Here is a 26,959-nt window from a genome sequence, read left to right on the forward strand (position 1 = left end):
CCAAGCAATAAACATCAGTTGAACCATACATGAGTGTGAATTACTGTTTGAGCTACAGAAGAGTGTCCGCATGGACCATCCTGCCAGCTCAGGCTCCTTGCTGACTGGAGGCACTGCCAACAGAGAATAAGCAGCCTGAAAGCCTGTCCTGATTCTCCCCACACCACCGTGGAGCAACTCGGGGCCCTCCTGTTGCCTCACAGGTATGCACAGCACTAGGAAACATACAGGTAGCGACACAATCTCAAATAGGGGGGGGGGGGGTAAAGGTGCTACAAATAGAGGCGCTGCTGAGATTCGTCTCATCAGGACAGGCTTTCACAGCAGAAGCAAGCCATAGAAAGCAAGCACACTATCAGTTTCAGTACTAAGGATGGAGGGGGCCAGGTGTAGCTCTAGGGGACTCCTGCCTGCCAAAACAGGGGCCCAACTTCCCTGCCAGGGAGCTGCAGCCTGCGCTGCCCTCAAGGATGTCCAGTGTTGGAGCAATAAGCTACATGTCCTGGTTCTTAGTCATCCTGCGGACTGGCATATAGGGTGTCTGGAAAGGGTGTCTTGATTGCCTGGAGCCCAGGAATCCTGGAAAGGGACTATAGTGTCAGGGTTCAGCGGGGTGGTGATAAAGCATGTCAGGGTAGCGTCCGAAGGAGGGGGACCTTGGAGCAGGGTTGCCAGAACCTCCGTTTGAGGAGTTATTGTCATGCAAGTAGCAGCTTCAAGCACAGAATATCACAGTAAAACTGGGACTGACGGTCAGCATGTGCAGTGTGCTAAAAGGGGGTTTTGCCTGCCCGGGGACACATTTCCCTACAAGGAAAATATCTACAGCAAGGCCAGAAGGACCAAAAACAGGGACTCAGGGCAATGTGCTATCACAAAATTGTGTTTTTCCGCCAAAATGTGATCCGCATGTATTGTATCCACACTAAAATGGCGGTTCCCACTGGAAACAGGGACCGCATGTCTATATTGCAAAGGTTGCAAGCTGTTGCAAGCTTTTGCACCATCTACAGGATCGGCGCGAAATGCTGAAAAAGCGCCCCCTTCTTGGTTCTGGATTGGACCTTGGGTTCACCAGGGGGTGGAGCTGGGTGTGCCTAACACGGAACAACAGGATGTGAGGAGCCAGACACACGAGTACTCTGAAGAGCTACAGACCGTGTGTGCTGAGCTGCCTTACTAAACAAAATGGATGCTGATGAAGGAACTATCTACAAACTCACTGGTGGAGTTCTGGTGATTAAGGACGATGAGGGAACTCTCATGCTGGGGGTCTGTCCTCTGTGTGATAATCCTGGGAAAGAGCTATGAGATGGATCCATTGGCCTAATCCCAATATAAGCACCGAAGAGCTGTGGACACTATACACCCTGGTGCGTAAACTAACGGCACTGGCTCAAGGCACTGCGGGCGATGCCACAACGCATTACCTCGCAATGGTGTATGAACTATTCTACCCTGAGTTGCAAATGGTATCTGACTGCCCCGACACAGAGCCTACTATGGAGCTAAGCTTGGTGCGCCACATGGGGCGAAAAGAAGGCTCTCTTCTGGGCCCTACAGCCTGGGTGCAAATATTCCATAATCTATCTGCTGCCATACCGCCACCGGAGCTGTAGGCTACCTTGTCCGGCATTACATCCAAGCCGAGCAGTCATCAGCCAGAGCTCCGCAAAGAAGCACCACCTGTGTACTGCGAGGTGCGTTTTGCTGCCGCTCCAGCAAGCTGCTCCGAGAGGGAGAACCCTGCAGAAGTGACCGCTACTGCCGGTCAGTTGGAAGATGAGACCGCAGACATCCCAGAGGTACCTGCCAAGGCCTCCCACGTACTCGAGTTGGACATTGGCCTGCTGGTTCCAGTGAGTATGGTCAGCAGCCCAATGGAGATCCAGGACGGCAATCCGCACTGGGCCCAAGCGCAGAAGGCTGCGAATCAATACCTACGCCGGAGGAAGAAGATGCGCGAGGCCCGCGCTCGTGCTGCTGCCTATGTGGAAACCGCAGTGAGGCACTACGATGCACTGTGGCTGGTGGAGGAATTCCCCAGGGAAGTGCGGCCTGCACTGTCCCAACTGATGCCAGAGCAACGCCAGTGTCTGATTCACTATCGGGAGGAGAGAAGGCCGTGAGACCGTCCGGCCAGACGAGCTCGTCAACTGCTGCTACTTCCCCGGTGAGGAACTAGCCCTCTGCGGATCCTTTCTTTAAAGGGAGCGGAAGGAAGAAATAGACTCTCAAGAAGTTGCGGCCGTTGCTGCTGTGAAATATCTTACGGCTAGAGACTGTGGTCTATGGAGCCTAGCTGGGACTGTGTACACTCCTACCGCTCCACCTGGGGAGGCTTCCATACGTTTCCAGTTTAGAGACTCTAGAGTGCCTACTCTGCCCTAATCGGCCCGTTATCTCCTACCGACCCCAGTCCTAGTAATAAACCCCTGACCCCTCGGCCCTTATCACCAGTGAGGCCTGTGGCCCCAAGCAGTAATGTCACTAATGATAACATGTCTGCTATGCCTGTACTGTCTGTTGTAAAAGCATTGCCTTGGTGGGATCAAGGGAGCCGGAGTGATGTGCCTCAATCAGATCAAACACAGTGGGTGTTAGAAGCACAGCAGGGGCAGAGACCTTTAAAGCTCCAGAGAAGGAGGAGGGTCAGGTAGCACCTTTGTGGGAAGGGTCCTTGTTTTGGGTGCTGCCTGGTACTGCAAGGGAACATGGTCTCGTGAAGTTTAGCAGGGCTGAGAGGGTACTAGTAACGAGGTACAGAAAAATGGGGTTTGAATACCCATATCTCCCCGAGAACCTTATGAGGAGAGCTGAAGAGCACTGGCTTGAATGGGTAAAAGAGGCTATATTAGAGCACCTGACCAACACTACCAGGGGGTCTAAGTCCTGCGAGGTAGATAGGGTTAAATACATACTAAAGATGTGGATAGTGGGCCGTAACATCCACCTCAAACGGGTAGAATACAGCTCCGAGTCTGGGAGAAGGAGGTGTTATTTAGTTAACGTAACGGCCGGCCGGGATAATATAGTAAAGAAACCCGATCCGGCCCACTACTATTGAGGAAGCCCTAAGTAACATCCATATTAGACCCAGGGTTATATGGGACTGTGTATTTGTTATTGTACTATTGTGTTATTGTATAATAATGCAAGTTTGCATTAGGTTCAATTACAGGGTTGTTAGTACAGTATGTTGTTGTTGCACATACTGTATACCTCAGAGGGGCGTGAGGATTTCACCAGGGGAAGAGTGTAGCATAGCTACCTCTTCATTTGGTTCCTAACAGTATAAGTCCTGCTTGGGACAGGCACTGGAGGGGTTGATTCCTCATGAAGGCCTAGTTTGCTATTGCAGCCTTGGATACACTTACTGTATCCAAGGACGGGCCTAGCAACAACCTGAGAGTGTCATCCTGGGGGAGTACACTGGCTGGGTCACATACAGTGATGTGATGCCTGTCAGTATCAGGGTTGCCCTGTTATGAGGCAGGGTTACAAGCCCAACCCCTAGGGTATATACTGGCACTCTCCCAGATGTCAGTGTGTCTCTTCCCTCGCCCTGTGGAGGGGGCAACATCTACCCTGTATCCCATAAGGGGATACAGGAGGAGCACCAGGAGGGAGCATAGATGGGCCTCAAGCCTTAAAGTGTCCTTCAGGGGAATGGATATGCTGTGATGTCTGAGACCAAGCAATAAACATCAGTTGAACCATACATGAGTGTGAATTACTGTCTGAGCTACAGAAGAGTGTCAGCATGGACCATCCTGCCAGCTCAGGATCCTCTCTGACTGGAGGTGCTGCCAACAGAGAATAAGCACCCTGGAAGCCTGTCCTGATTCTCCCCACACCACTGTGGATCAACTCAGAGCCCTCCTGTTGCCTCACAGGTATGCACAGACCTAGGAAACATACAGGTAGCGACCCAATCTCACATAGGGTGGGGATACAGGTGATACACAAGTATTCCATAATACACCTTCACTTCAATGGGCCATAAGGTATGTTCATGCACCGGAAGGTATCTTATGGAATAACACTACTTAGTAAATATGAGCCACAGTACCTTAGTGCTTTCAAAAGTTAATTTGTAAGGGAGCCCTATATTTATGAGGGTGGAATAGGCCCTGCCTCCCTCTCGATTTACACCAGCACATTCCTGCTTCATTTGCATGCTGGATTTTCATTTTGTCCTCTTCTGCTCGCCCTTCCCTTTCTTTTTTTTGTCTAGGTTTTTGAAGCCTTCCTATCCAAGAGGAAAAATACAGGATCCACTTTTAACTGAGTTTTTTTTTAACCTACTGTCTAATTCACACACCTCCCAGTTCTCTACAAAGACACCCAGAACAAGGTTTGTAATGTATTAAAGTTGCTTCCCACTGCAGCAATATTATGTTATCCGTGATAATGTAGTATATATTATTGTGCAAAACATTGTATATACAGTAAGGTAAGAGATGCTGACCAAATGCGTGTTGAAGTGATGTCCAGCAAAACCTGGAATATTACTCCAATAACATCTGGAATGTAAGGAGTTGTGAATGGAAACATGTCTTACAATAATTGTTACTCAGTCAGTACTTGGTATTGAGAATCATTTAACATGTCTCCCAGAGCACTCTCCCCCAAAACAGCTCTTCTCTTTATTTTCACAATCTCTTGATGGATTGAAAGACACATTCCCCCCCCCCCCCTTTCATTTATGAAATGTTAATGGGGCAGGTATGATACGTATGTGGTACATTTTATGAGTTTGAAAAGTAATGCTAATTATGATAGCTCAGAATCATCTGTCACTCTATGAGCATCTACCACATAGTATACTGAACTAAGATAGACTACTGACAACCCTGCAACTCTGGATACTTTTACATGAATTATTTGCCTGCCAAACAAACTGGCCCAAACAGGTTTGAAGAAATAGTACAGAACAAACGCCGCAGGGAGTGCCAGGAGAATACTTATATGCATACTGGTAACTCTTTCAGAATTAGTCATAAGGTTAATACGATATCCTAATGGCATCATGTGTGTGACATTTTGTTATAAACAGTGACCATCACATGCCACCCTAAACATATCAGTATATGTCTAACCCCGTTTTGCCTTTAAGGGTCCATCTGTTGTTTACTATGCAACGTGTCTCTGCAACTGGAGAGCATTGTTTCTGTTGAAAGTTATATCCATGTGACTAATCTTCCTGTGCCAATTTGTATACATCTGGTTATTTGAGTTCCTTACATCTGCTGGTGATTTCTTGGGCACAAAGGTGAATCCCAGCTCAGATGTAGGTGTTTTCATTGACATAAAGAGAAAGGAGCACTGTAACACCAGTTACAATGGCAGGGGCAAGCGCTGATATATCCTATTATAATAATGTACCAAGCAACTCCTCCACTAACTGCTCCAATAACAATTTCCAAAATGACTCACCCGTGCTAGTGGAGCAAAGTTAAGATAAAGCATCTTTATACATAAAAGGAATATCATGACAGCAACTTGCATGACCCACCTCCTAAGATGGTTTTCTTCAAATGAATAAAGATTGATAGAAGATCAATGCTTAGAAATATTTGTATTCGTTATTATTATCAGGAAACATTTTACTGGGATGGGATACACGCCTAAAATCCTTTTGTACATATCTAGCTGCACTAGCTATGGTAAGTCTGAATCCCCTGAATTGTTAGCTCCCCACGTTACCTTGGCAAGTCACTTTATCTTACCCCCAAAATGTATATGGCAAACTCTTGGGGTCAGGGACTTGATGTGCCTGCAAAATTGTATGTACATCACTAGATACATTGTCAGTACTATGTAAGAAAAAACTATCTTATCATAACGTTTTAGGCGAGAAGGGACTCGGATGTTATTGGAGTGTATAGGTGTGTGTGTGTGTATAGGTCTGTGTGTGTGTATAGGTTTGTGTGACTTGGCTCCCAAAACACAAATATCATCGGGTACCCCTTTATACATTTGGTGCATAAAGAAAAATGCGCAAGATTTGGGGGTTGGGTCACCAAAAATCCCATTTAAAAGAATAAGGATTCATATTTATGTATGTACAGTATATCTTTATTTATATAGCGCTAAAAGTGTACTCAGCGCTTCACTAATAATACAGTACAGGAAATTATAATCATACAATAAGTGCAGCAAAATCAGACAATAGGAAAGGAAATCCCTGCCCCGAAGAGCTTACAATCTAAGTGGTATGTTGGAAAATTTACAGAGACAGCAGGTGAGGGAATAAGTGCTTTAGATGGCAGTGCTTGGTCACTATGGTTGGTAGGAGTAACCGAGTGTGGGACAATAGCCATGAGAGCAGGCTATTGGGATGCTTGATATGCCACAATTTCTTACCCCTCATTCTGTCTGTGACTCAATGTCCTCCCTGTCCGTTGCCTCTTTTTGTATCTCCCAGTGTGTGTGTAACTATCAGCCCATCGTGTAAGTCCCATATCCCTCCAAGGGGCATCAGTCCCCAGGATAAGAAACACTAGTTTAGGCAAACAGGAAGCTGTTAGTGACTATAATGTAATACCTACTGAGAAAAAACTATCTTAGCTCCTAGAAACTTGACATTTATTTTTTTATTTCCAGCTATTTTATTGCATGTAGATTTAATGTAAATGCACATATATATAAATGGCAACATTGTTACTGTTGGGGAATAATGGACTTGAACATTAAACTCTGCTTACCTACTTCAAAAAATAGAAAGATAGAATTTGAAGGGACAAAAACACTTAGCCCACCTAATCTGGCCATTTTACTGCCTGTTGCGAAACCTTAGACCCTGTTTGATAATTGACGTTCTTTCATATTTAGGATAGCCTTATGTCTATCCCAAGATTTTTGTATTCCCTTACTGTATTACCCCAGCCACCATTGTTGAATAAGGACTTCTTCACATTTCCCCTAAGTCTGCCATTCTGATCCCTGCACTCACTCACATTGTCAACTCTTCCCTCTCCTGTGGTATCTTTCCTCCCCCTTAAAACATGCTGCTGTGAGACTGATTCTCAAGAACTCCCTTTTGATCCCAGTAACTCGTCTAACTATTGCCCTGTCCCTCTCCTGCCTTTTGTCTCTAAACTTCAGGAATGGTTTGCATCTTCCCACATGCTTTATTTCCTCATCTCCTATGCTCTTTACACACCTTTCAATCAGGTTTTCCCACTGCTTACTCTATTGAAACAGCAATCACTAAAGTAGCAGATTACCTCCACATTGCTATATCCCAAGGACATTACTCCCTTCTGATTGTACCTGACCTGTCTGTAGCCTTTGATACTGTTGACAACTGACATCTCCTTCCCATTCTCCACTCCACTGGTGTTGGACAAAGCCCTCTTCTCACTTTATTCCTACCTTTCTCATTGTTCCTTTAGTGTATCTATTGCTAACACCTTTTCTTCAACTGTTGATCTACAGTATCTGTTGGTGTACCTCAAGGCTTGATTCTGGGACATCACCTCTTTTCTCTCTATGCACTCTCCCTTGGGGACCTTACTACTTAATTTTGATATGTAGATGACTGTGAGGAATCGCCATCCTGGCGACCGTAGACGTCTCCTCACCTTAAAGACCCTCCCGCGACGGACATCCAGGATGCGCAATCTTGTGGCCCAGTTACGCGCGTGCGGATCTTGCGCGGTCTAACTCTCCGCCCGCGGGTTCTGACTCCGCCCCCCGCTCCAGCGCACGACGGGTGCGCTCGTTCAGCCTCCCCGCTGACGCGCGTTCCAAGCTTCGGCCCGCTCTCATTATGGACAGGACCGGCGTCGGAGTGACGCGCGTTCTAGGCCCGCCCCCTTACCTCTGTGACGCGCGCGGGTTGGCGCGCAATAGGTCCCGCCTCCATTCCTGATCAGGCTGCATCATAGGCACACCTGTGTGCACCAGCAGCCTATTGGATTTCACTTCCTTGCTTTCTATTGGAGGGTCTTCCTACATATAACTTCCTGCTTCTGACTCTCATTGCTGAGCATAATCTAGTGTGACGTAGTGCCTTGCTGCATTCTTGTCCTGTGACCTTGCCTTGCCCTGCCGTGCATGTTAACCTCTTGTTGCCTGGCCCTGCTTCTCTATTTGGATTCCGCACCTCGCCTCTCAGATCCGGCTACGAATGACCATTCTTCAGTCTCCAGTCCTGACCTTGGCTAAGTACTCCAACGATCCGATACTCTCCTATCCTGAACCTGGCTATGTATCCCGACGATCCGCTACTCTCCTATCCTGAACCTGGCTATGTATCCCGACGATCTGCTACTCTCCACTCCTGACCTAGCAAGTACCTTCAACTATTCTCACATCTCTAATCCTGACCTGGCTTGCACGACCAATCTACATCCTAGGCGTGCCCGCATGGCTGTGAGTTGGCGTTAATCAATTCCCTACCTTAGCACCGTGGTCGCGCTTGATTTGTGGTGAGCTACGCGTTACAATGACACATAACTGCATCTACCCACATTTAGTCTCTCATCTGCAATGCAGTACTGTCCCAGGTCTCCAACTGTGGCATGGCAATCTCATCCTGGATGGCGGCCAGATACCTCAGAATCAATATATCAAAGACTAACTGTAACAGGGTCTTATCCCTGTTAACAGGCTTGCCTCTAATCCAGCAGTGTGCTGGTTAATTGCAAACCTGCAATCAACCACTTGACCTGCCTAATGACGGCTCTGTGAAAAAGCCTGTTCCCAAAAACAGGAAGGAGATTTTCCTCAGTACACAAGGGTTCTAACAAGAGGAAAGAGGTCTTGAGCAGAAAGGCTCTGCTGAAATCAAGACACCCAAAGACCTATATTCCTGGACACAGGGAACCCAGGAACCTACCAGAGACTGACATGAAGGGCCACCTGCTTTAAGGTATCTCTTGAGACTTTGGGGAAGAGGGTGGTAATGGGATTATCCCTCCAGCCCTGGAGAAAGGGACTGGGGAAGTAAGTTAGCCCTTAAACAGGGATAGGCGTTTGTTGTTTTCATCTGTTTTGCTGTGTTAAAAGGGACAGGCGCAATAAAGCCTTATCTTAATTTCACCTTAAAAACGGTCTCTATTGCATACCTCTGCACACATCTCTTACATATGGTGTCAGAGGTTGGGATGAGAGGTGGCCCTTGAAGTTCAAAGGGGCCCCGGAGATTGCCTGTGAATTTTTTTGTGCTTTTGCCTGCATAGTTCCTGCAAACAGTCTGAGCAACAAAACGAAAGATTCACCTGCAGCAGAGACCAGAATTAAAGGGATACACATCCAGGCAGGAAATCTACACTGCACTGAAGAAAGCCACAAGACCACAGATGGACTCTTTTCCCCAATCCCAAGAGGAGAGAGAGAGAGAGACTGCTGAAGCAGGTAAACCTTACTTGCCTATCACAATAATGTGTAATATGGTTGTTGAAAAAGGGGCTTTGCCTTCCAGCCGTGGTCAGGGTTCAAGAAGTGAGTTAGCGTTCCAGGGGAGCTAGGCTTTGTTTATTGTGAATACAGACAGTCACCCACGAGCGGTACTGATTCTGTAAGTAAAGGCTGCCACACCGCATAGGACTACCAGCTGTGAATGGAGTATATGCAGAAAAGTGTGAATATTGATGCAAGACTGTGCTGAAGCAGGGAAACTTTTACAGACGGTGACCGACGCAAAGTACTGATTCTGGGAATTTAAAATGGCCGCCCAGCTGAAGTCAAATACAGGGAAGAAAATGTGTTCCTGGTGTAAAGAACCCCACCACACGAAGCAGTGTCCCTTCAGGCCTTATTCAGACGATGAGAGTGAATGCATGCACAGTACTCCTGATGTTTTAAAACTTACCAAAGGAAAGAAAAAGTCTACAGAGATGCCTGTGAGAGCTACGACCTCTACAAGCAAAATATGCCCATCTGTAGGACTGCCACAATTTTGGGTTCTAGCAAAAACAGTGGCAACAGCTGCAATAGCGCCTCCTGAGGTCAGGAAGAAAAATACACCTTGTAGCCCCAAAATGGAGGACCAGATGCGGCGTTCCTGTAATGAACCCTACCCCACAGAAGAGTGGACCTTCCAGTCCGATGAGGAGGAAGACATCTCTAATGGGGAACCCAAACCGAGTCACACCCACAAAACACCCCAAGAATGGTGGGGGTGCCTGAACTCGGTACAAACCGAAAAGACCTCTCTCTATGATGACGAATATGATCGTCAGGAGAAAGAGCGGGAGCAGCAGATCACTGAATATTTCTGTCAGCTAACGCAACTGCAAGAAAAGCCTGGCGTATACAATGAAGCTGCTGAAGTTTCAAATAAAGATGGAGACCCTAGTATCCCTGATGGGACAGAGTCATCCAAAACAAAAAGACGGAAAAAGAAAAGCGGTTCTTCACTTACAGTGGAAGGAACAGACACATCTGCAGATCCCGCTGAGAGAAAGGGGGTCAGAGATGCCCTGCAGCCTAGAGAAAATGGAGAATTCGTCCCGCGGATGACCGAATATCCAAAGGGCCCAAGGCAGAAGTCGTGTACCCCAAAGAAGGTTCTAATAGTGCTAATAGTGAGAAACCCTCAACCAACCATACCAGGGAAGTGGAGCCAGAACCAATGAGTGGCGATCCCTTGACCAGCCCTGAAAATTGCCAGGCGTGACTGTGATCTGCTCCGGGAACAATTGAAACTTGAGAGGGAAGATAATGCTGAGCTACAGAAGACTGTTCTCGCAATGTACTCTGAATCTGGAACAGAATTGGACGATCTCAAGTCTGAGATAGATGCTGCACACATTACTAATGCTACCATGGTGGAAAAGCAGAGCCAATCCGATAAAATGATGGCTAAGCTGAAGCGGAAGTATGAAGAGGCACTGAAGGAGATTACAGTCTTTCAGCAAGAGGTTCACAGTCTTTGCCTAGAACTGAATGCCTCACAACAAGAGGTCAACAGTGTCCGGACAGAGGTGGAAGTATCCCAGAAGGAGGTTCAGCACTGGATGCCTCACACCACGAGATCGGCAGCTGCCACACAAAACTGTAAGTCTCCAAAAAGGAACTTCACAGTGTCGCTGAGGAGCTGGAAAATTAAAAAAAAACTATTGTCAATCTTAATATAGATCTCAAAGTCTCTAAGAAGGAGCTTCAGACCCTCAACCTAGAGACGGAAGTCTCACGCCAGGAGACAGTCAGTTTCCAAGCAGAGGTGCGAAAATGGAAGGCGGACTACAAGGAGGCCCTGAATATTACAGAGACTGAAAAAAGAGAACATTTAAGACTAAAAAAAGAAAATTCTGAGTTGACAGACCACGTCAATGGAAAGAATGAAAAGCTCCACGAGTTGGAAAAAATAAAGAAACTTCTGGAAGGTGAAAAGGTTGAAGCAGAGCACCGACTGCAGAACCAACTACAAGGTCTGCATACACACCTCCAGAATACCGAGGAGAAGCAGCAAACTCTGCAGGAAGAAAATCTGCAGGCTGCTAAAGAGGTACAAGCGCTGCAGGACCGTCTGAATACCCAGTGCGTCCCCACAGAGCAGTATGAGGAGCTAAAGGCCACGCTGCATGTCACCAGAGCATCGTTGGAGGCGGAACTTCGATACCAGGTGACTCTGTATGAGAGGGAGCGGGAGAAGGCCCAGAAACTGGAGCAAGAGCTGGAGAGACAGAGAGTCTGTTCCTTGAGTCAGTACACAAAGGAGAAAACAGACGCAGCGGCAACCTTGACGACAAAAATTACAGAGCTCCAGAATATGAAGGAGACACTGATACAAACTCAGAGAAAACAAAGTGCGCAGATAAATTCCCTAAGAAGGGACTTGCAAGATGCACTCAAAAAACAGGGATTTCTTACGGATGAGATGACAGTACTACAAGGACAAGTATTGACCCTGACCAAGCGTCTGTATCCCACAGCCACAAAACCCAAAGGAAAAAGGGTACAGTGAGAGCTAGGAACACCGCTCATCTGAAAAACAAGGTTGCAAAGTCTAAACCACCTAAGCAAGCACTAGCAAAACCTTCTGATGGCCAACAGGCAAAACAGAAAGGTATACGTGCAGAATCAAAACAAGAAGAATCCTTAGCGGATGAAGCTGAAAAGATGGGACATTCTCTGGAGGTGGAATTGCAACTCAATCCCAAAGAAGCTGAACTGGCAACACCATGGAGTCGAAAGAGTGTAGAAAGACAGCTTCAAGAGCACAAAACTCAAAGGGTTACTCTCAAACGCTCTGCAACTGTCGCCATACAATCTGCCTACAAAAAGAGGAGCGCCCGACGCAAGGGAAATCTCATGCCTGCACTCTCGGTAAAAAGACTTTACTTGGAAAAAGTTCTCCTTGAGCGACTGAGGAGTGCTGATCTCAAAAACCTTCGGGAGAAGACAAAAATAAACTGGAGAAAGGGCTCCAATCCCAGCGGGACTGAGGATTCTCTTCTTCCATCCACTCTCATTCAAGTCACAGAGATATCTCGAATGAGAGTGGAAGGATAGGCTTTGGCCATGGTAAGCCCGAGCTTCCCACAAACAGGGGAGGTATGTAACAGGGTCTTATCCCTGTTAACAAGCTTGCCTCTAATCCAGCAGTGTGCTGGTTAATTGCACACCTGCAATCAACCACTTGACCTGCCTAATGACAGCTCTGTGAAAAAACCTGTTCCCAAAAACAGGAAGGAGATTTTTCTCAGTACACAAGGGTTCTGACAAGAGGAAAGAAGTCTTGAGCAGAAAAGCTCTGCTGAAATCAAGACACCCAAAGACCTATATTCCTGGACACAGGGAACCCAGGAACCTACCAGAGACTGACATGAAGGGCCACCTGCTTTAAGGTATCTCTTGAGACTTTGGGGAATAGGGAGGTAATGGGATTATCCCTCCAGCCCTGGAGAAAGGGACTGGGGAAGTAAGTTAGCCCTTAAACAGGGATAGGCGTTTGTTGTTTTCATCTGTTTTGCTGTGTTAAAAGGGACAGGCGCAATAAAGCCTTATTTTAATTTCACCTTAAAAACGGTCTCCATTGCATACCTCTGCATACATCTCTTACACTAACCTGCTCATAATCCCACCAAAATCAAGCACCAGATTTCCAAGCGCCTTGTTTAGGTGTCATATTAGACTCTTCTTTTGTGTTCTCTTTTCACTTTAATGCTTTTGATGCTATTGAAGTCTTGATGCTTCTTTCTTCGTAACATTGATAAAATACAACAAGGTCTATGTATCAAGAGGCATGTGTGCGCTGATGTAGAAATTGGCCCATGCTGCACTTAAAAAAAGATTTACACCACCTTTATGGTGACGTAGAAAACCAATGCTGAAAACCATCATGAAAAGTAACGCAGGCCGCACATTTTTTAATAGATTGATCTGCGCCAATATGTAAATATAACTCCATCCTAACTCCTCCCAATTGCTCCATAAATGCCTCATTTCATCGCAGACGGACGCAGACATAACCGAAAATGGCACAACTAAGATTAATATATTGACGCTGCCTGGCGCAGGTATATTTCAGCGCGAGTTGCAATAAAATAATAGCTTTGCATTGCAATTTGCCCGTTGATACATAAAGCACAACATTTTATCTGTTTTTCTACTACTAAATTGTTAATGCATGCCCTCATGCTCTCCAGTCTGGACTACTGCAACCTTCTTCTTACTGGCCTCCCTGCCTCGCAGCTTTCTAACCTTTAATCTAGTTAAAATGCTAGTTTGAGGATAACCTCCCTCTCCTCTCGATCAGTCTCCATAGGCCCTGCAATAAACTCTGCATTCAGATATCTTGGTTTTAATCAATCAATCGCTGTACCCCTACTCGCTCTCTACACTCTGCCCAGACCTGTCTTCTATCTACACCCCATATCACTACAGCTCGCTCACGTTTACAACCCTTCTTACATGCTGCACTCTACCCTCCCTAACAAGGTCTGCCAAGCACCTTCTCTTACTTCAAAACCCATCTGAGAACTTACCTGGTCAATAATACATTGAAATAGTCTTGGATTACCACTACTCATTAAACCACAATATACATGTAACCCACCTACCCTCGGCCCCCGATCGCAGATCGGACCCCTAGGGTGTAATGAGGGCTGGCTACATGTCTGTAGGTGGTGTATACCTGCTGGTAACAGGAGGGCCTGAGTCTCCCGCGATGGTATGGGGGACAACAGGGACAGGCTTCTGGGGTTCTTGCCTTCATTCTTTAGTGGTGCAGCGCCTCCATCTCTGGCAAGCCCTATCAGGGTAGGGTGAAATCCTTCCAGAGAAGCCCCGCAATAGGGCGAGAGATTTCAGTCTCAGTCTCTTTGTAAAAGTAACAAGTCTCTTTATTAGCACTACAGCTCACAGCAGCAGCAGCAGCAGCAAATCATGTACAGTGGTCTCTTCCTCCTCCTTCTCCTCATCCAGACTGTACCCCTTCAGGATGGGCTGTCTGGGGCTCTCACTGCTCGCCGCCACCAACCCAAGGTACAGACACTCAGGGTGGGGCTAGCTCTTCCCTCACCCCCTATGCAGGGTGAGGGGCATTGGTCCACCAAAGTTCTATCAACTCTACTCAGGCAGGACTGAGCTCCTCCAACTGTAAGGCATGTCTCTCCTGGAACACACTCCTCTCTGATCCCAGGACAGAACTCACTCCTCTCACTCCCAAGATAGAACTCCCTCTAAAAACCTACTGCCACTGACAGGATCAGGCAACTAACTTTAGACAGCCCCACCCCTCATGATGTCAGCAGGCCCCTCCCCTGTGTCTCTTGCCTTCCACATAGAGTCAGGGGCCTACCTTCACCAATCAAGGCAGGGCTTGAAGCGGGGGAAACCCACGATAACTACTGGCGGCTTGCCCTTAGCAGGACTTACACCAGTAGGAGGATAGATATATAGCCCTATTTCTTACCAGGTCTACACTCTCCCTCAGGTGGAATCCAATGGTCCCCACTTGAACCTAACTTTAGCAGCTCCATCCTGCAGGTGAACAACCTGGGAAACAAACACAGTTCATGGTTAGTGTTCATACATCAGACCATTCCACCCGGATGGCGACCAGAATACACACAGTAACTCCCAACATGGAGAACCTTCTAATCATAATGGCGCGGGTCAGGCTTGCGAACTTCCAGCCCATTATGATCCTTAACTTTCACATAGTATGGCTGTACCGACCCATGCTCCGGCCGATACACTACACTATGCATGTAGATGCTTCTCCCAATGCACCATGCCCGAATAACATCACAGATTTTCTCTTCATTGTGATAACCTGCCTTACCGAACCTAGTTCGTAAGTACTCCATTACTGCTTCCCGGAGCCAGGTATCTCTCTGCTCCTCTATCTCCTGCATTATAGGCTCAGGCACGTAAGGAAACTCATAGCCATGAGACTGTCTATACCTGGCCACTATGGCTCTGTCTGCTCTGCTCAGTTTGGTAAGTTTACGGTTACCCGTCCTGCTTGGCAGCACCAAAAACTCAGGCTCCTCTGGGGCAACATCGTCATACAGTATGGTAGCCCTCTTAGGAAGGATGTTCTTCTGCTCAATCTCCTGGTAACGAAACTCCAACTCATCTGCCACCTCCTGGGGAGAAAAGGCACCTGCAGCCCACCAATGGTCGACTATGGTATTCTTAATTAACAGGAACCTCGTACGATCCATACCCTTGTGGTATCCTGTAAATAGCGGGGCCCACCACTTATCTTGGTGCTCATACCATGACCCTTCACTGGTACCTGCATCTGATTCCACTCGTGAGGACACACCTGACGTGGCCGCCTCAGTAGAGTGCGAGCCCCTGCGTCTAGTTCTGGTATCATCGGTATAAATGGTTGGGTTCATTTTATGGACCACCTTACTCACAGGCCCTGCTTCTGCATTGGTATGGGACCCTCGGGCCCTCCCTCTAGGCACACGAGAAAATGGTACAGGATTATGTACAGGAATCACACAATCATAAGGTATTTCCCCATCAGACCCTTCGTCACTGAGCTCCCAATCCCTCCAATCTGTAGAGTACTTGGGATTTTTAGATCGCTTATCCCCACTTGGGCCCGGTGTCTCAACTCGTGACGGGGCAGGGGCAGTGGCTGGGGCAAGGGCGCTAGGAGTTGGGACTGGGGCAGCGGCAATGTCTGTGAAAGTGTCTATCAGTCGGGCAATGCCGCAACCAGTGGGCATCTTTCTGCTTGCCCTTTCTGGCGTGCTTCATGCTCCTCTCTAAACGACCTTGGCTTTTTAGTGTGGCAAGTGCAGCTGCCATGGCTGCTCTCCGCAAGGAGAACAACGCTCCCGGGCCTCTTTTCCAGTCGGACCCGGAAGTGACATCATCACTGGTGCCCGTGGAATCTCCATCTGCTCCGTGGTCTCGCACCGGAGGTGCGTCGCGGACCGGAAGGGGCGGTGGTGGATCATCCGGTCCGCGGACGGCAGGTAGGCCGCAAGCCTTTCTCTCTTGTCCTCTGCAGGTTCCGTCTTCGCCTGGCAGGAGTACGGGGGTGGGGGTGTCTCCTTACCGCTCTGCTGCCGGCTGATGATCTTTGGTTCCTCCAGAGCCGTCTCGGATCCCGTCTCCGCCTCACTGGGAGTCACTACGGCCGTGGGACTTATACGGGCCTCAGGCCGCACCAGCGCTCACCGCCGGTGGGTGCCCGGACTCGTCTGCTCCCTCTTTCTGGTAAGTGGACCGCCATCTTTGTTACAGCTGGGATGGTTCGACGGTAGGCGCATCGCCACCGATGATAGGCCATCTTCTTCCTCCGAAGACGCCTTTGCCGGTTCCTCCGCTAGGGAGTCACCTCGCTCTCTTGCCGCACCTCCAGTGGGTAGTGGTACGAAACAGGCCCGCTCCGGTACCTCCACTGCGGTCGCGCTCTTCTCCGCCAACACATCTCTCGGTTCTGTAGTTGGCTGGGCCTTGGTTCCCACAGCAGGGAACTAGGGCAGCCTTCTCTGCCGTCTCCGCCACCTCCGTTAGGGTTCCCGGAGAGGCACCCCGAGGGATCTTGATCATTGGCCATGGCTCGGTAGGCCAGAGGTAGAACGTGCGACATTGAGGGCATTGTGCTGTCATGCTTGGGGCCGGTCCGGGTGTCCTGCAGTGTACTGCTGCGGCACAGTTTATTCGAGCATTTGCCCGTTCTGTGCCGCAGCAGTAGCCTGGCGCGCGCCCGAGTGTGACGGGCGCGCGCCGAAGCAGCGGAAGAGCGCCCTCCGATCGGGGCGCTCTCCCTACCGCTGCCGGGTCCGCCGGGTCCCCCGGAACCCCCTGCCGCTGTCCCGCGATCGCGGGACACCAGGGCTCCCTCGGGGAGCCCCTGGACACGCGTGCAGGGGGCGCACGCTCCCGATGACGCGTGACCGCGCGTCACCCCGAGGGGCGGCCACTAGCAAGCCGGGAGATTTCCCGGCTTGCGGTACCGACCACACTTCAATAAAGTGTGTCGGTAGTGTACGCATAGGCACCAGGCTCCTTGCTCTTTGATAGTCAGGCGAAAGTGAAGTTCCTCGCTCTCACTTCCTGTCCCTCCCTTCTCCGGAGAGGGCAATTCTGATTGGCTCTTACAGTGCCCCCTCCCTCTGGTGGAAACAAGAGGAGGGGCACTCTCTCGCTCAGCGTGACGTGGCTGTGTCTGTTGGCCAGTCACTGCACAGGTGGGTTGGGTTTTGGCTTTCGCGCCACTCCGCTCCTTCTGCAGGGGAAGTGGGTTTGGCGCCAAACCCCTGCACATCTCTCGCCACATTTCTCTCACAGTCTCTTTGCACGCTTCATGTTCGCGATCCAGAATTCACGGGAGTTGCCATTTTGGGACGGCTGCTAGCTGCTGGGCCGTGAATGACGCTGCTGTCACCATTTTTAACTCCTTCTTGCCCCGCAGAGCACATGTATTGGCGGCCGCCATCTTTGGTGAGCCCTCCAAATGTATAATCTCACTATTCTCAGTGTCTAGTGCATAACTCGTTCCTAGACACTGACTGTTCTCTGACTGCTCACTGAATGCTCTCTGCATGCTCTCTCGGATTCTTTTACCCACTGATATGATGTATGGCATACCCCAGGCTAGGCAGAACTCTTTCTCTGTGCACCGCACTCGCTGACGGTTCCTGCACATACTCTGTGGTGTGTTTTATGTGGGTGCTGGCTAGTGTACCGGGCATCTCCCTAAGTACGGGCGTCTCCTACTTTTGGCCACTCATAGTGCGGGCCCTGGGCCATGGTCCCTGGACTAGTTAACAGGCTAACCCCACCAGTTGCCTCACACTATCTGCTCAAGGGACTAGGACAGCTATAGCCACACACCCATCTTACAACACCCTCTTAGGGCACCCAGGGCGTACTGTGCGAGAGTCCACGATCCCCTGACTACCCCTGATAGGAATCTGTGACCTACTTTCTACAGCACTTGCATGGAAGATGTACCTAACACTTCCAGCTCTGCTTCGCTGAAAGCCTGTCCTGTTTCTGGATCTCAGCAGCTCGCCTCCAAATGTAACCCATCTAACCCCCCCCCCCCGGTCGCAGATCGGACCCCTAGGGTGTAATGAGGGCTGGCTACATGTCTGTAGGTGGTGCATACCTGCTGGTAACAGGAGGGCCTGAGTCTCCCGCGATGGTATGGGGGACAACAGGGACAGGCTTCTGGGGTTCTTGCCTTCATTCTTTAGTGGTGCAGCGCCTCCATCTCTGGCAAGCCCTATCAGGGTAGGGTGAAATCCTTCCAGAGAAGCCCCGCAATAAGGCGAGAGATTTCAGTCTCAGTCTCTTTGTAAAAGTAACAAGTCTCTTTATTAGCACAACAGCTCACAGCAGCAGCAGCAGCAGCAGCATATCATGTACAGTGGTCTATTCCTCCTCCTCATCCAGACTGTACCCCTTCAGGATGGGCTGTCTGGTGCTCTCACTGCTCGCCGCCACCACCCCAAGGTACAGACACTCAGGGTGGGGCTAGCTCTTCCCTCACCCCCTATGCAGGGTGAGGGGCATTGGTCCACCAAAGTTCTATCAACTCTACTCAGGCAGGACTGAGCTCCTCCAACTGTAAGGCATGTCTCTCCTGGAACACACTCCTCTCTGATCCCAGGACAGAACTCACTCCTCTCACTCCCAAGATAGAACTCACTCCTCTCACTCCCAAGATAGAACTCCCTCTAAAAACCTACTGCCACTGACAGGATCAGGCAACTAACTTTAGACAGCCCCACCCCTGTGTCAGCAGGCCCCTCCCTGTGTCTCTTGCCTTCCACACAGAGTCAGGGCCCTCCTCCACCAATCAAGGCAGGGCTTGAAGCGGGGAAACCCACGATAACTACTGGCGGCCTGCCCTTAGAAGGACTTACACCAGTAGGAGGATAGATATATAGCCCTATTTCTTACCAGGGCTACATACATGTATACACACTCTAACCAATACACTCAATTTTACCCCATACTGTTTCTGTTCTTTTTTCTTCCAAAATTACAGTTATGTCTTGATATATGAAATTCTTTGAGTGGATGATGAGGTGCACATTGACTCCCAAGTTAATGAAATAGAGGAAATAAACCACAACATAGTACAGCTGTGTGATATAGAGGAGGTCAGAGAGAATGTGACTAATACTTTTCACACTTGGTGAGTATATAGTACACAGTAGAATCAGTATAAACAAATCAGTGTTTTAAATAAAAATACAGGAAGATTGTTCCAAATAGCTTCAGAAAGATGATCAGAACAACACTTTAGTGTAAATCTATGTTTACTAGAGACACACAGGTGCTATATTGCACTCATAAGAGGTCTTTTAAAAATAAGCTTTTTGGGTCGTTTATATACAGCACACCCAGCTGCCTTCAGCAGAGGGGAATATGGTTACCATCAGAGAGCTGCCTGTACACTTCCGGTTCTCCTCGCTAAACCAGGTGATCCGGGAAAACAAAATGGCCAACGACATTGGATATGATGTCCGGAGTAGTACACAAATCCTACGCGTTTCGCCAAGTAACTGGCTTCCTCAGGGATTTGTGAATTATGTCCCATGTTCATCTTTTATATCCCACTTGGCAGAGTTACTATTGTCAAGCCATTTGTTAAGGTGACAGCTTTTTTTGTTTACATAATTGTTACTGTCCACGAGTTTGAAGCATGTTTTGATTGTATTTCCCCCCCACCCTCCACATACAGTCAAATCCAAAAATCGAATTTCTGACTTACTATAAATGTCCTGGAACAGAATTACACATTTTCTGTCTCCCTTTGCAGTTTTAATGATAACTGTCTCCCTAGTTTAGATGCATGTTTTTCTTCTGTTCCAGCAGCTAGTTGCCTGTGTAAACTGCAACATTTCTGTTACATTTGCCTTCTTACACAGCCCTAGTTGGTTGCCCTGGCAACCTTCCAATCTTCTTAGCTAGAAGGTTGGTTTAGTCCAGCTTGCTCCTGTCTGTCACAGGCAAATGTGCTCCTTTTCATTCAAGCTGGCTTTATGAGTACATGCTACCCTCCATTACACCCCCTGCAAGGCCATCCTTTTTTACCTTCCTCCATACCAAGGCACTTTCATCTAAAGAAGCACTCACTCACTATATACCACCATCTGAAAATACCTTTTATATTTCTGTTGACCCCCCCAATAAAGTTGAAGAGAATAGAAGGACTTTGTGTGCTTTCAAAAGGGGATGAGTTAAACCACTGGAGTAATTCACATCCTACATGTGATCCTGGTTCCAGAAGAATAAATGATGCTGAAGGGAAGGTTAAGGTCATTCTGATTCATAATTCATTCCACAAAATTTAACAGAGTGCTTTCCTCACTTTGCCCTATAACGATGACATCATCAATATAGCATCACCAGAGGACCAGGCCCATGCCAAACAGATTGTTGTTAAATATGCGATCCTCCTCCCAAACTCCCATGAAGAGGTTTGCATAGCTTGGCGCAAACGTGGTCCCCATGGCTGTGCCACAGACAAGGAGGTAAGAAGTTTCATCAAACCAAAAATGATCATGGTTGTCAGAGATGTAAAGCTTTTAAGTTTGGCACTCATAAGGTTAATTGTTTTAACGTTCAAAAATATGGACAAAGCTATAACATCTCATCCTTTATGAACAGCAAAACAAATGATGTAGTCAACCTTTTGGAATTCGCTTGTAAGCTCCAGTATGTGGGCAGAATTATAAGACCCCTTAGAATTAGAATATTGGAATGTTAGGAACAGTTCAATAGACTTAGAGACACACAAAGTTTCCCCACATTTAAAAAAGTTCCACGAGTCTGACCCTAAGGGGTTAACCTTTAGGGGAATTGACTGGGTTTCTCTTCATTGTAGAAGGGGAAATAGAGTTCAACATCTACTGTATCCAAAAAGGAAACTATTCGATATTTAAATTGTGCACCCTTGTTCCTTCTGGACTCAATGTTGATATTGATTTGAATTATTTTATCAGCTAAATGTTAATTCATCGTTTTATATATTTTATATTTTAATATGAGTACCGGTGTATGAATCTTGTCTTTTGCTCTCTCTCTATTTCAGTTCCATTCAAGGGTTTTAAATACAGTATATTAATTACATACAATATTTATGTTTTTAGATATTTTTTATATTACATATTGCTAACAATATGTGCTATCTTTAGATTGTCAGCTGTAATAATTTAATTTTGTATACTAAGTATTTGATTTGTAATGTACAACTGTGTTACGTATTTTACAGTCCAATGTATAATTAGTCATTTCCATCTAAGACACCATGTGATATGTATATCGCTGATTACGATAATTAGCCATCTGATTGGCTTGCTACTCTGCCAAGTGGGGTATAAAAGAATGAACATGGGACACAATTTACAAATTCTTGAGGAAGCCAGTCACTTGGTGAAACGCTTAGGATTTGTGAACTACTGAGGACATCATACCCACTGTTGGCAGCCATTTGTTTTCCCGGAACGGGAGCTGTACTATGTTGTGGTTTATTCCCTCTGCTTTATGAATTTGGGAGTCACTTCCTCATCATCCACTCAAATAATTACTAGCACAAACGGAAGAAGAAATCTGTGATTTAAGAGCTGCAGACCAACCCAAGAACTTATCAGTATCAGTTATTATTACATCACCAATATCACCTAAAGTCACTAATTTTGTTGTTTGCTATAGTGCCACTTTAGATTGCATTGATTTTCTGTCATGCATGATATATGTATGTATGTATGCTAATTGTCTTTATATGCCGCCATAGTTTACACTGCACTTTACAAAATTCCACGGACGTCTTTTTTAAACCTCATCTACTATGTAACTTAGATTGTAAGCTCTTCGAGGCAGGGACTCCTTTTTCCTAAGGTTACTTTTGTGTCTCAAGTGACTCATCCCACTATGTGTTATATTATTATGTCACGTGTATTGCTGCCGTGAAGCGCTACTGCACCGACACACTTTATTCGAGCAAATACCCGGTATGTACCTGGCAGATACCTGGAATGCGCCGCTCCTCACCTCTGATAAGCCCCGTTGCATTTGCCTTCCCAGCCTGGGTTCATGCCTGGCTGATGGGCGGCTGATCTGTTAAATGATAATGATTAGGATTTAATAGGCTGCAATGCTTCGCGTGTCTACCAGATGGCATAAATTCATGAATTGTAATGCAGTATATATATATGTACTGTGCAGTATTGCAGCCAGCGGGAATAAAATGCTTCAATCCCTGCCGGAAAATACCTCAATGCACTCGGGCAGAAAACAGTCACAAACCTCAATACACCCGGGTATACCCGAATTCGTGGGACTAGCCGAGCTCGAATAAAGTGTGTCGCCAGTGTATGTACATAGATGGCGCTATATAAATAAAGATATACATACATACTGTACAGTACACACACTACAATGTAAGTAAAGTACATACAATAGGGATAAAAGTGACAGGTAAATGACAACATAAGGGAAAGAGATGTTCTTCCCCAAATAACTCACAATCTAAGTGCATGCACTTATCCGATCTGTATATTCCTTGTATTGTAATTGTATTGTAAAGGTCTGCGTAACCTAAATGGTGCTATAAAATAAATATATACATATAGAAATATACATGTCCTTCCCGCCCCCCCCCCCCAGTTTCAGAGAATTACCTCTCCTGTTTCTCTGAAATATGCTTCCCTCCTTGTTGAAACCCTTTATATTTTGAAAATGTCATTCATATCCCTAATCTCCCTTCTCTACTCCATGCGGTGCATACTGAGGCCTTTTTGTCTTTTGAGATAAGTTGTATGTGTAGACAATGCACGTTTTAGTAGCCATTCTCTGAACAATCTCCAAATTATGTTTTATGTCCTTCTAGAGATATGAGTCCATGTTAAAAATGTCACTATACGTGATGTTGTTGTAAAACAGATGCACAGAAGTATATCAAGTTAGTGCGTCTCTCGTGCACCAATGTACTGTATGTTCTATGTGTTGTGCGGGGTGGAACGTCAACTTCTTCCACAAAGTGTGGAGTTGGAGGTGGGGTTTGGTTGCGGTCTGTGGTGCACATATATAAATTGAATGTAATATTAAACTTCAAGTATGCACCACATTTGTGCGCCATAAATGCGTCATAATTGTCGGTCAAGTTTTTCTTGCAGTAAACGATCAACATAAGTGATGTAAACCATTCTTAATGCGCTTATATGTATGAAGATGACACACACCATACAAACAGTAAGATGTTTGTGTGCTAAATGTAACAACATGAATAATAATAAAATTAAAAAAAAAAAATATATATATATATATATATATATATCAGGAGATGTTGCACATTATTTTATCACAACAATATGTAAAACATGTGTAGCATAGCCTCCGGCTGCTACTCTTCTGTTGGGCTGCCCCCACAGTGAAAGTCCTGGTAAGTTCAGACACAGTGAGGGGTTAGATTCTCTCATGCAGGCCTAGCTTGTTGTTGCAGCCTGTTGTATCAAAGGCCGGGCATAGCCACAACCTGAGGGTGTTAGCCTGGGGAGGATACTGGTTGGGTCATATGCAAATATATGATGCCTGTTAGTATCAGACCTGCCCTGTTATGTGGCAGGGTTACAAGCCCAACCCCCAGAGTATCTACTGGCACTCTCCCAGAAGTGTGTGTCTCTTCCCTCCTCCTGTGCAGTGGACAACAACTACCATGTATCCCACAAGGGGATACAGGAGGAGCACCAGGAGGGAGCTTAGATGGGCCTCAAGCCTTAAAGTGACCTTCAGGGGAATGGGTATGCTGTCATGTCTTAGACCAAGCAATAAACATCAGTTGAACCATCCATGAGTATGAATTACTGTCTGAGCTACAGAAGAGTGTCAGCATGGACCATCCTGCCAGCTCAGGATCCTCGCTGGCTGGAGGCGCTGCCAACCGAGAGTCAGGAACCCTGAAAGCCTATCCTGATTCTCCCCATACCACCGCAGAGCAACTCAGAGCCTCCTGGATTACCAACAGGTATGTACTGCAGCAGGAAACATACATAAAGCGACCCAATCTCACATAGGGTGGGGGTAAAGGTGCTTAACTGATTTCTCCACCTGTACAAATATTTACTCTTGAACACTTAGAAAGATCTTCACTAATACAAGTTTGTTTTTCAAACTCTTGACTCGCTTTCGAATTGGAGAAGCTCAAAATAAAACTGCCTCGTTTGTAGAATGTGCGACGCCAACTTTGAAAGAAGCTCTGTCAATAATATCGTGTTGCAATTTGCACAAAACCATGGTCTGCCAAAGCATGACTTCTTCGTTACGACTGATGGACTTCGGGGCAGGAGTCTTGTAACACTCCTAAGAGTGTGGTCAAATAATAATATTCAAACACACGTTATGTATTATTTGGGACTTGTGAAAAATGAACCTTGGTCAAAAAGGGAAATATACAAAGTTTTATTACTTTTTAAGGTTTCCTGGCTGGCAATCAACATCCAAATATTTCAAGAAATCTGGCTTGTGTCAAAACGTAACATATCTATTAAAATCTAGTCAAAGCTGCGGGAAGGCACATTAAAGCACAAATGGGTTGTTATTGTTTCCATCCTACAGTACTCACTTTTGTGGTCCACAGCTTGACTGTCCAGTCAAAGGATGATGTAAGGAACAGATGGGAAAAGTCAATAGGTCCCACTGCATTGTGACAGTTGATTCCCGTTACAGGCCCCATGTGACCTTCAAACACCTCACTGATGCCAGCTTTGCTGTGTAAACATTATAGAAAGGCAGTGTGTAAGCAACCATGGCACATGCTGTATTTAGTCTTTTCAAGTACATTGAGTAGTAAAGAGTGATAGAAGAAAAAATGTTCTGTGTTCATTCGCTGCACTAGTGCTGGAAACAAGTGACTTTTGAAGTAATTTTACACTCTCATTGACTGCCAATTTCTATACTGTAGTATTTATTGAGGAGTCTTACAACCTAAATGTTTCATGCCATTCATTTCATATTGACATGGATGATGCCTTATTTTCTATCTATAACTGTCATTTCCCCAATCATTTAATATATTTTGCAGATACTGTTAAAAGTGCAACCCCCCATCTATGTGTTTTAACCTTTAGTAATTAAGAAGGCCACCTTGAGTACCAAGACTGACTCCTTTACAAACACTATTCTTACATTGTCTCCCTGGGTAAGAAAAACAAAGCCAACATCTAGTGTTCTGTTACCTAGCAAACATTTGGAAGGCAATTGGCCTTTCTCCTGGAGCTCTACTTGTTTTAAGATGGCCAGACGGCCATGTCTGCTATTCTAAGGAATCAGTGATTCATTCAAATAAAACCAATCACAGAGTAAGCCCAGGAAGCAGGAAGAGTGCCCTCCTTCAAAATACACTATAACATTTATCAGTGGAAGACTACACTTTCTATAATCATTTGTAAGAAAATTATACAAATCATAGTTGGTTGTCCTGATAAAGATTTTCTTCAAACTTTCTGCAGAAGCGAAATCCTGCACTGTCCAATCATTGCGCTTCAGTTGAACCTTACATAGTGCACATTGTGAAGGCGAGGGCATTGTAAAATAGTATTGGATGCTCTCCTTTCAAAGGGAAAATGAATGAAGAAAAGCCAGCAGTGGCCATTGTGGAATGGTATGTTTAGATGGCCGTTTACTGGGATGGAGAGAGAAAAGAGATTGTGCAAAGCACTAAGCGGGAAATGGATGATTATTATTTTCACCATTCTGGGATGCTGAATATGTAGACATCATCTATAAAATAATTATTTCTACCTGTATCTTCTTACACTGTGGATTTCATTTAGTACACTTAAAAAAATTGCATCAGGGTCCATATGCCGGTTTTAATAAAAAAAAAACGAATTTTCTTAAAATGCAAATCAATGCAAAACAATAATTTTTAAGTATCAGGTAGGATTTGATATATTTGGAGGTATGGTTTTTGCTTTAAAATGTGGAAATTATGATAGTCATTTTTTTGCCAGCTAAGTTAAATGCTTGCAAACCTGCTAAAAATGCCTATTCTTGTATTTACATCAAAAGTGCTATGCCTGCTTAAATACTTTTGAACAAGTTTAGAAATTATCTGACCCTCACCGCTCAGACTTCTGTGCAAATGTCACTTTTCTACTTCCCCTCCTGTTCTCTACTATGATATTCTCCAGTTTCTCCTCCTCCCCACTCATTCACCTCCACAGATATTAGCACCTATCCCCATCCTCCACACTGTCACAATGTGCCTCTCGTCTCTCACTCCCACAGACAGTTGATAAAACATAGACAAAGGTTAGTGCACAGATACAGTACCTCCGACTACACCTCACTCCGACTACAACCATCTTCTCTTCCTCAGCTAATATTAACACTACAGGCAACTGGAATGCCAAGGATGACAACAATATTTCAGGGATCAGAACCAGCAGTTCTGACTTACAAAAATCTTTGTCTCTATTTCATTTCTTGTGCTATAACATAAGTTGTTTGCGAGCATGGCTAACATTGCCCTCACTAATACTAATGTAAGCAATAAAATACTCCCGGGGAA

At 46.3% G+C, this 26,959-nt stretch overlaps 1 protein-coding gene across 5 annotated transcripts in view; it reads right to left on the reverse strand.

Moving 5' to 3' along the window:
* DYNC1I1 (dynein cytoplasmic 1 intermediate chain 1) overlaps positions 1–26,959 on the reverse strand; it is a 576,993-nt gene that overhangs the window by 104,214 nt on the left and 445,820 nt on the right. For all 5 annotated transcript variants that reach the window (XM_075587298.1, XM_075587296.1, XM_075587299.1 and 2 more), the window contains one exon: positions 25,010–25,154. In XM_075587298.1, coding sequence (XP_075443413.1) covers positions 25,010–25,154 — 145 coding nt within the window. The remainder of the gene's footprint in view (positions 1–25,009; positions 25,155–26,959) is intronic.

The sequence above is a fragment of the Ascaphus truei genome, chromosome 2 (genome assembly GCF_040206685.1).
Source record: "Ascaphus truei isolate aAscTru1 chromosome 2, aAscTru1.hap1, whole genome shotgun sequence".
Lineage (NCBI taxonomy): Eukaryota > Metazoa > Chordata > Amphibia > Anura > Ascaphidae > Ascaphus > Ascaphus truei.